This window comes from Myotis nattereri (assembly GCF_964212035.1).
Source record: "Myotis nattereri genome assembly, chromosome: 8".
NCBI classification, from domain to species: Eukaryota; Metazoa; Chordata; class Mammalia; order Chiroptera; family Vespertilionidae; genus Myotis; species Myotis nattereri.
In genome coordinates this window covers 55,822,300-55,832,873 of record NC_138083.1, presented here as the reverse complement: position 1 = coordinate 55,832,873, position 10,574 = coordinate 55,822,300, and the positions used below count along the sequence as shown (strand labels likewise).

Genomic DNA, 10,574 nt, shown 5'->3' with positions numbered 1-10,574 from the left:
GCGGAGTCCCCGCCCACGGCGCCTTCCCCTCTCCTCCGCCCGCCCGCCGCCGCCTCCGAGCCGCTGCGGTCGGGCGTACAGTCTGAGCGGGGGCGCGGCGGCGGCGGCGACGGCTGGCGAGTGGCGGTGGGCTCGGCGGGGATCGCGCCGCCCCCCCCCGAGAGTTGCCCCCACGTTCCCCGCGGCTCGCTGCCGCCCCCGCCGGCGTCGAGAGGCCGGCCCGGGCCCGACTCCCTCACGGGGCCCCCGGCGGCGGCGGCTGCAGCGGAGCCCACCGCTGGGGCCCCGATGAGTAACTCCCGGAACAACCGGGTGATGGTGGAAGGGGTCGGGGCGCGGGTAGTGCGCGGCCCGGACTGGAAATGGGGGAAGCAGGACGGCGGCGAGGGCCATGTGGGCACGGTCCGGAGCTTCGAGAGCCCCGAGGAGGTGGTGGTGGTGTGGGACAACGGCACCGCCGCCAACTACCGCTGCTCGGGGGCCTACGACCTGCGCATCCTGGACAGCGCGCCCACGGGTAAGCCCCGCCGCCTTCGGGCCGCGCGCGGGGGAGGGGAGGCGGGGTGGGCGCCGGCGGCCGCCTGGGACCGGGCCCGGGCGGAACGCCTCCCGCAGCGCCCGGCTGGAGTGAGCGGAAAGGGAAGCGGCCGAGGGAATTTCAGGTTCGGTATCTAATAAGCAGACACTTGCAGAAGAGACCCCCGCTCCCCGCCCCCCATCACTAAGGGAAAAGGAGGGCAACACCAGCACCAGGATGCTTTCAAGCCTGGAAGACACAAAGCCCGCGGAAGGCAACAGACAGCTCCCCTCCTCCCCCTTCTCTAGGGTCGGGGTCTGGAGAGGCTGGTCTAACAAGCCTTTGAAATTAATCAGAAATTAATCAGATGCCAAGTGGTAACTGTCAGAAGGGAGGAGGCTGGCCTTGCCAGATGGTGCTTCGTTCACCGGTTACAATTGCCAAGGGGCCCTTGGTACCCCACAGCCCCCGCACCCCCACTTGGAGTTTGGTGGCGGAATGCTGCTTGGGACCCTGTGGAATGATTTCTCATCTAAATGGTTTCATTTTATATCGTTATACCGACACAGGGAAAATAGTCTAAACAGTTCTTTTTGTTAAATACTTTTTCCAAGTGGAAGATAAGCATAGAAAACACCCGATACATGCTTTTGTTAACATCTCATTTTGTATGTAAGGTTCTGTCAGAGACTTACCCAATAACACAGCAATGAGCCAGTGTCCTTGATTCACAAAATTTCAGGGATCTGTGTGTTATTGACTCTCTAGATTTTTTATGTAATATAAAATAAAGGTCTAATTTATTTTAATCAAATTCATTTTTCATATAGATTTATCCTTAATAGTATTCAGTAGAAAATAGTTCAAATTTAAAATTTGATACTTTTTAGAATGCATAAGTAAGCTATTTCTGACAAAGCCTAACATCCTTAAGTGGGTACCTAGTTATTGTTAGCAGCAATAAAAAGGGATATGAATACAAGCCAACTCAGTTTTTGAGATTATTCATAAAATTGAGGTTTCCTACCTTGCATTTTAAACATTGAAAAAAACGTATGTGCAGTACCAAAAGGAAAGATTCAACAGTACAAAAAGGGGCAGCCATTGTTAGCACTTTCTTGTGTATTCTTAAACAATACTCTTGTTCATTGCAAGCATATGTATTAATATACTCTAAGTCTATTACCCTTTAAGCAAAAATAGTAATAAACTTTATTCTCTTCTGCACTTTTGTTTCTTAATAATATGGATTGGCGATTGTGCCATGTTGGCACCTTATTCTTTCATAGCTGCATAGTAGTCCAGTGACTGGACGCAGTATTTTATTTAACCAGTGCTTTTTTTTTTTTTTTTTTTTTAAGAATATATTTTTATTGATTTCAGAGAGGAAGGGAGAAGGAGAGAAAGATAGAAACATCAATGATGAGAGAGAATCATTGGTTGGCTGCCTCCTGCATGCCCCTACTGGGGATAGAACCTACCACCTGGGCATGTGCCCTTGACCGGAATTGAACCTGGGACCCTTCAGCCTGCAGGCCGACGCTCTATCCACCGAGCCAACCCGGCCAGGGCTAACCAGTGCTTTTTTGATGGGCATTGATATTGTTTCACGTCTTCTTATTTACAGAGATGGAGCGAATAAATCCGTGTATGTGTATCCTTGTGCATTTGTGCTGAGTATATCTGAAGTGGAATTGCATCAAAGGATACACATATTTAACATTTTGATAGATAGCAACTAGTTGCCCTCTGAAGACATTTTACCAATTTACACTCCTAGCAACACTGTATGAGGCCTATACCTGTTTTTGTACATTCTTTTTTAAAATTTTTTTTTTATTTTATTGATTCTTTACAGAGAGGAAGGGAGAGGAAGAGGGATAGAGAGCTAGAAACATCGATGAGAGAGAAACATCAATCAGCTGCCTCCTGCACACTCCCCACTGGGGATGTGCCTGCAACCAAGGTACATGCCCTTGACTGGAATCGAACCCGGGACCCCTGAGTCCGCAGGCTGACGCTCCATCCACTGAGCCAAACCATCAGGGCTTTGTACATTCTTAAAATGTTTTCATGCTACCTCAAACTAAAGTTAGACCATAACTCAATAATTTGGAGGCATCATGGGATAAGTTCTTGTAGGTTTATAGGGATATTTAAATGTCTTTCCAGGGTAAAGGTAAAATGTAACAAATCTTGTATTACAGCAACTTATTAAATATATATTAATGTGTAGTATGGAGTATATCTGTCCTATAAATAGTTTCATTATCATATAAAGCAGGTGGTTTTCAGAGGTTAACTGTTATAAAATCTTAGTTTAATTTACAAGATTATTCCATGCATTGTTTAATTTGCTGTGTGTAGGAATTCATCTTGTTCAACTGATTCTTTAGCAAACAATTTTTAAAAAAAATTTTATTCAGCTTTTATTTTTATTTTTAGAGAGAGAAGAAGGGAGAGGGGTAGAGAGATGGAAACTTCGATGAGAGAAACATGGACTGGCTGCTTCCTGCACGCCCCCTACTGGGGATGGAGCCCCAAACCCGGGCATGTGCCCTGACTGGGAATGGAACTGGGGACCTCTTGGTTCATGGGTTGATGCTAAACTACTGAACAACACAGGCCAGGCTTTTTTTTTTTTTTTAAATCCTCACCCGAGGATGTTTTCCACTGATTTTTAGAGAGAGTGGAAGGGAGGGAGAGAGACAGAGAGACAAATATCAATGTGAGAGAGACACCATGGATTGGTTGCTTCCCACATGCGGCCCGACTAGGGTCAGAGATCCAGCCTGCAACTGAGGTATCGGAATAGAACCTGGGACCCTGCAGTGCTCAGGCGGATGCTCTGTCCATTGAGACAAACTGGCTAGGGCAGGCCAGGCTCTTTAGCAAACATTTTAAAAGCACTCATAGAAGGGCAGCTAGTCTTCTTATGAAACTCTGGAAGAAATCACAAACTCTTGACTCTGGTTTTGCCCCAGGAATATAACACCACTATCTGAGTTTTCCCTTTTTTCTTCTTCAAAATATTTAAAAATAGCCGAAACCGGTTTGGCTTAGTGGATAGAGCGTCAGCTTGTGGACTGAAGGGTCCCAGGTTCGATTCCGGTCAAGGGCATGTACCTGGGTTGCGGGCACATCCCCAGTAGGAGATGTGCAGGAGGCAGCTGATCGATGTTTCTCTCTCATCGATGTTTCTAACTCTCTATCTCTCTCTCCCTTCCTCTCTGTAAAAAATCAATAAAATATATTAAAAAAATATTTAAAAATAGATGTTTATTAGCATTATATTACATTTTGAAGATTTAATACGTATTTATTATATACCATACTTGATATTTATTTACATAATAATAAAAGAATTAAATTTTTTGCCCTAACCGGTTTGGCTCAGTGGATAGAGCGTTGACCTGTGGACTAAAGCGTCTCAGGTTCGATTCCGGTCAAGGGCATGTACCTTGGTTGTGGGCACATCCCCAGTGGGGAGTGTGCAGGAGGCAACTGATCAATGTTTCTCTCTCATCGATGTTTCTAACTCTCTATCCCTCTCCCTTCCTCTCTGTAAAAAAAAAAAAAAGAATTAAATTTTTCATTCTGAAATGATTTCAGCCTTACAAAAAAATTACAAAACTAGTAAAAAGAATTCCTTTTGGCTTTTCAGCCATAGTCCTAAAATATTAATGTCTTATAAAGTACAATGATTGAAACCAGAAAAATAACATTGCTACAACACTACTAAGTAATCTACAGACCTTACTGAGATTTTGCCAGTTGTCCCACTAATGCTCTTTTTCTGCTCTAGGATCCAAATCAGAATCACACATTGCATTCAGTTGTCATTCAGTCTCTTCCAATCTGGTCCAGTTAGTCTTTCTTTGTCTTTCATGACTTTGTCACTCACTGATAATTTTATAGAATATCCTTTACGTTGGGTTTGTCTAATATTTTCTTACGATTCAATTCAGATTATGTGTTTTAGGTATAAGTACCATAGATGTGATGTTTTGCACTAAGAAGTGCATTATTTCAGGAGGTACAGGCTACCCATATGTCTCATCAATGAGTGTGTTAACGTGGCTAACTCACCAGCATTTTTACCTACCATTGCAATGTCAACGTGAAAAAGACAAATATAACCTTGGTATAGTTATGAAAATACTTTGACCTCATGAAGCCCCTGAAAGGGTCTTGGGGACTACCTTAGGGGTTCAAGAATTACTGCCCTAGACAGAATCTCTCATTGGGAATCAAGAGGCTTGTATAAGAATGTTCACAGCAATATTGTATGTAAAAGCAAAAAATTAGAACCCCTAGCTGGTTTGGCTCAGTGGATAAAGCATCGGCCTGCGGACTGAAGCGTCCTGGGTTTGATTCCGGTCAAGGGCACCTGCCTGGGTTGTGGGCTTGATCCCCAGTAGGGGTTGTGCAGGAGGCAGCTGATCGGTGATTCTCATCATTGATGTTTCTATCTTTCTCTCCCTCTCCCTTCTTCTCTGAAATCAATAAAAAAAAAAAATTTTAAAAAGCCAAAAATTGGAAAAAACTTAAAGGTGCATCAACAGAAGAATGGTTAAACAAACTAAATTTATACAATGAAGTTCTGTACAGAAGAGAAAATTAATATTAAGCAAATAAAGCAAGAAAGTAAAGTTTTTTGGAAAAGAAAGCCTATGATGTGTTAAAGTGCAATACAGTACTGTTTATTGTTTGGAGCAGGGTTGCTTAGCTTGGCACTATTGCTGTTTTGGACTGATTAGATAATTCTTTGTTGTAGGGAGCTGTTCTGTGCATTGTAGACCAGCTTCCCTGGCCTCTACCTATAGATACAGTCATGATAAACCCAAATATTTCCTGATTTTACCAAATACCCCATAGGGAGCAAAATTGCCCTGAGCCTCATTGGTTTAGGAATATGTATGTGTGTGGTAAAAGTATGCAAGAAAAGTAATGTACTGAATTCCTGGGAGTGGATATCTTTATGTTGGAGGAAGTGGGGTCTAGTTCATGGTAGTATCCCAGGGGCTATAAATATTTTGGTAATGTTTTATGTCTTAAACTAGGTGGTGGGCGCATAGGTGTTTGTTAAATTTTTATGCCTTTTTTGTGTGCTCGACATATTTCATAGTTAATTTTAAAAAGTCTTACGATATTTACCCTAAGGACAATTGAGATTATCTTTGATTTTTCATGGTTTGTTCCTTACTTATACCCATACTATAAGAACAAAAAATTTATTACAGTGTATTTGGGAATTAAGAAATGGGTAACCTTTAAAATAAAATTCTGTGAAACTTTTCTGAGAGTTAAGGATTCTGGAGTGATTGGGTCATTGTGAATCTTTCTTGTATTCCCTTATTACATATTGGATAAATTGTGTCTGGGTTGTATGGGGGTCTGTAATATTTTGGCATATAAGGGTTTTTTTTTTTCTTAGATGAGACATGATATGTTTGAATTTATGGTCTAGGAGAGTCAAATCTTGAGAAGAGGAATTTAGTATATATTTGAATGATACAACTTCTATCTTATGTCCAGATATGTTTGGCTAATTTGTAGTGAGCAAGAAGATAGCACAAATATGTGTATAATTGTTGAATTAGTTTAGAGTTAATTGTGGGAAATTGATGTACAGTTGATATTTTATTATTTAGGTACTGATTTTATAGGATTTAGGAAGAAAATGTGTTTTTGCTTAATACTTGCTTTGTGGTCACTTGACTACAGTATTATTTCCAGAGAAAGAGTAGAGAAAATGAATTTGGGTTTCCTTTTAAGGTTCTTTCTGTCCTCTTGGGTATGGATAACAAAAAGTTACGGGGTATAGATGATTAGGTTTATTAAAAAATAGCTGCTGGTATTATTGGTCCAGGCTGTTTTGGGAGCAATTCTTTGTACTTTTCTTCCATTCCCAGCAAAGAGTGCTTCTAACAAACTTCTCAGATGTTAGTACTCAACTGAAGATCTAAAAGTGCTCACCCTGGATAATAAATGAAATGAATTAATATCTCCAGCTTTTCCTTTCTGAGACCCCCTATTTTTTTTTTTTTTTATTGATTTCAGAGAGGAAGAGAGAGGAGAGAGAGATAGAACATCATTGATGAGAGAATCATTGATTGGCTGCTTCCTGCATACCCCACACTGGGGATTGAGCCTGCAACCCGGGCATGTGCCCTGACCAGGAATCAGTTGTGACCTCCAGGTTCATGGGTTGACGCTCAACCACTGAGCCACACCATCTGGGCCTAGGCCCCTATTTCTGATGTTTCTAAAACTACAGAAGGAGAAGGGAGTATTATTAGGTAACAGAGACTTAGGAAAACACAGGGGAAGAGGATGCTACACCTGTTAAGGATGAAATATTGTGAGATGTTTCTTACTAATGGCATCTGTAAAGAAAACTTGATTTTCCTATAGATTCTGTCTTATTTTAAAGACTTATGTAAAATATCTTTCCTTATTTATCGCCATCTAATAAAACAATATTTTCAAGGATGAAAGTCCATCTAGTTTTAATATTCCCATAGATTGCAGCTTGGTTGAACCTGAGAAGCTCAAGAAATCAACTAGCAACCCTTCTATCAGTACTTCTCAAACTTTAGTAAGCCCATAGATTGCTTGGGGACTGTTAAAAATGCAGATTCTGAATTTGTATAAATGGGATTCAGCCAGAGTAGTTCTAACAAGCTCACAGGTGATATACAGCTATTGCTAGCTCATGGATACACTTTGAATACACCTTTTGGTGTATATGGGACAATAGCTTCAACCAGCTAAGCCACTCAGCCAGAGCGTAAATGTAATACTATCTTAATTTGTATTTCTGCTTCAGTACTTTACTGCCTTATCCCTCTGGTTGGATTAGATGTTTATTTTTGGATGTGTTTCCAGGTAGCCACCTACTTGGGTCTCTCCCCTACCTTTTTAATTGTTAGGCAGTGTGATTCCAGTGCACTCTGTGCTTCTATCTATTGCCACAGGTATGTTGTGTTGTAATTTTTCACTAGATTATTAGTTTGAGGGGAAGGAAAGTGTGTTTGTGTGTTCTTTATATCTCCATTTTGTAGCAAAGCCATGGCTCTGAATGAATTTTTTCTGAATAGAATGCTCTTTTCAAAGAATTTTTCACTAATTTGATCTGAGGTTAGATTGATATTATCTTAAAACAGATAAAAAAAGAGATTAAAAAACTTATCTACTACAAAGCTGGTAAACGGTAAATGTTAGGATGAAGTCAGTTAGTTCATTGCTTTTTCCCTCTGTCATTCTCTCTTCCATTTATAGTGTAGTAGTTCAGAAATGATCACCATTTATACTACTTTTTTTTAGGGAAATTTGATTAGGGACTTTAAATAATTTATGCTAATCTAGTATGATTAGTTAATTAATGTAACACTATTGTTGAACATCAATAGTTTTTCTGTGTGTGTGTGTGTATACAATATGTAACAAGTAGTTTATACATAATTGCATTAGCCTCCTGTTAAAAAACAACAACATTATTACTGTGAGAGAGGTTTTGCTATCAAAGTAAGTAATTGAGCTGCATACAAAGCTGTCAGATTGTCTAGTTGGTCAGTCTTTACTACTATGGTATTGTATTTTTACTTTACTGGGGCTCTTAATCTTACATTTTTATTGTTCCAAATAGCAGCTCAAAGTCCCAATTATCCTACACTTTAAAAAAAAAAATATATTTTTTTATTGATTTCAGAGAGGAAGGGAGAGGGAGAAAGAGATAGAAACATCAACAATGAGAGAGAATCATTGATTGGCTGCCTCTTGCACGCCCCCTACGAGGATCAAGCCCACAACCCGGGCATGTGCTCTTGACCAGAATTGAACCTGGGACCCTTCTGTCCACTGAGCCAAACCATCTAGGGCAGCGGTTCTCAACCTGTGGGTCGCGACCCTTTTGGCGGTCGAATGACCCTTTCACAGGGGTCGCCTAAGACCATCCTGCATATCAGATATTTACATTACGATTAATAACAGTAGCAACATTACAGTTATGAAGTAGCAATGAAAATAATTTTATGGTTGGGTCATAACATGAGGAACTGTATTTAAAAGGCCAGAAGGTTGAGAACCACTGATCTAGAGCATCCTATATTTTTGAAGCCAAGCTGTGCTCTTGGCAGAAGCTATGATATTGTTATATCTACTAAATTATCACATCCTACCCAATATTCAAATTACTGAAATCTAACCATTTTTTGTTAAGCTTCTTCTTGTTTTATGAAAAAAAGTAGCCTATTCATACTTATGTTTGTATGTGTGATGAAGGGCAACATAGGTAATTACATTATCTAGTGTGGCAGGAAATTTCCTTTATGTGGCTTTTTCCTTTATGAAATAGATGGATGAGATCAATTTAAATATAAATTTTTCTCTAGCTCTGCACGGTGAGGTTGGTCTGGAACTTTGGCACACAATATTTCTGTTAAACAGCTGAATCCCTGTTGGCTTTGCCAACCTTAGGGGACTTTGCCAACCTTAGGGGACTTTAGAGGAGACTGGAAGGCTGCAGGGGAAGAAGGGATTTGCTCTTCTCTTGCTCTTCCTATTAGTGTCATCTCATCCAGCAGGATTTCAGTATCAGTATTTGATTCCAGTTTGCTTATTTTCAGAAATAGCCTTTATGTGTCCACTCCTCAGTGACCCCAGCAACAGCCAACTCCTCTTTAAAGCTCTGCATCCTGCTCCATGGGACCCCTCCTTTAAGCCCCTTATGTTTTTTTTTTTTTAAATATGTTTTTATTGATTTTAGAGAGGGAGGGAGAGAGAAACATCAATAACGAGAGAGAATCATTGATTGGCTGCCTCCTGCAACCCCGGCATGTACCCTGACTGGGAATCGAACCATGACCTTCTGGTTCATAGGTTGACACTCAACTACTGTGCCACACCAGCCGGGCTGGAACTTACTCTTAATTTTGACTCTTAGGTATGGTGTCTCAAGATAATCAACAACATGTTGTTTTGTATCATTAAGATACACTACACAAATCTGCTTAACTAGGCCCCAGAAAGCTGCAGCAGGTCTTAATGTGCCAGAGGTGCACACAACAGTGTTAGGTCTTCACACTGTCAAACTCCCACTCACCTGGAGTACACTGTGTGTTCCATGTGTGACATGTCATTTTTTTTTTTTTTTTTTTTTGTGGGGACCCACTGACTAATTAGTCAACTGACTAATTTACAGTTAGTAAAACCTAATTTCATTGTTAGATATTTTTTAGAAAAAAATAACTATAAAAATAAAATTTTTAATGGAAGTTCACAACCCTTTATTCAGAATGCTTGGGATTGAGTTTATAAACTTTTAGATTTTAGAACCATAACATGGTATGTTTGCCATATATTATTTAACACAACTTTGAGGTCCACAGCAGCACCTTGCTAGCAGATACATTAATATTTCTACAGTGAAACATGTGAATAATTATACTAAGGCGATAAAGACTAAATACTATGCATAACATCTTGTTTGTTAGTGGTAAACCCTAAGTAAGTTTGCTGCTAACATACAAAACTTAAAAGAGTTTTGGATTTTGAAATTACAGATAGGAGATTGTGGATTTATATTTTATCTTGCTTTCAAAGGACCATCTTCTGTGTCTCCTGAAAACCATTGCTGTAAGTCAGTGATTTTTCAACCTTTCTCATCTCACAGCACATGTAAACTAGTTACTAAGATTCTGCGGCACACTAAAAAAATATATTTTTTGACGATCTGACAAATAAGTATAATTTTGGTTCATTTATACCAGATGGCTATTTTTTGTGTTGGATATTTTCATTTTTTAATTTGACATTCTGAGGGAAAAGAGGTCAGTGCCCCTGACTAAATAGTCAGATACTGCAATGTTTTAAAAATTCTTGTGGCACACCAGTTGAAAATCGCTGATCTAAGTCCCCAAGCAGGAACTTATGCATTTTAACCCTAGAGTGCCGGGGAGCGCGATTGCGCTCCTCCTGCAGTGTCACTATTAGATGCTAGTAGTTCACTCTTTATTGACAGATGGCACCTAAGTGCAGATTATTTATGATCCCG

At 40.4% G+C, this 10,574-nt stretch overlaps 1 protein-coding gene across 1 annotated transcript in view; it reads left to right on the top strand.

The window, feature by feature from the left end:
* Positions 1-288: 288 nt before the first annotated feature.
* Positions 289-10,574, top strand: part of MIB1 (MIB E3 ubiquitin protein ligase 1) — a gene marked incomplete at its 5' end in the record, with an annotated part of 123,070 nt that continues 112,784 nt past the window's right edge. The window contains one exon of the mRNA XM_081097466.1: positions 289-517. Within this exon, the coding sequence (XP_080953592.1) occupies positions 289-517 (229 nt within the window). The remainder of the gene's footprint in view (positions 518-10,574) is intronic.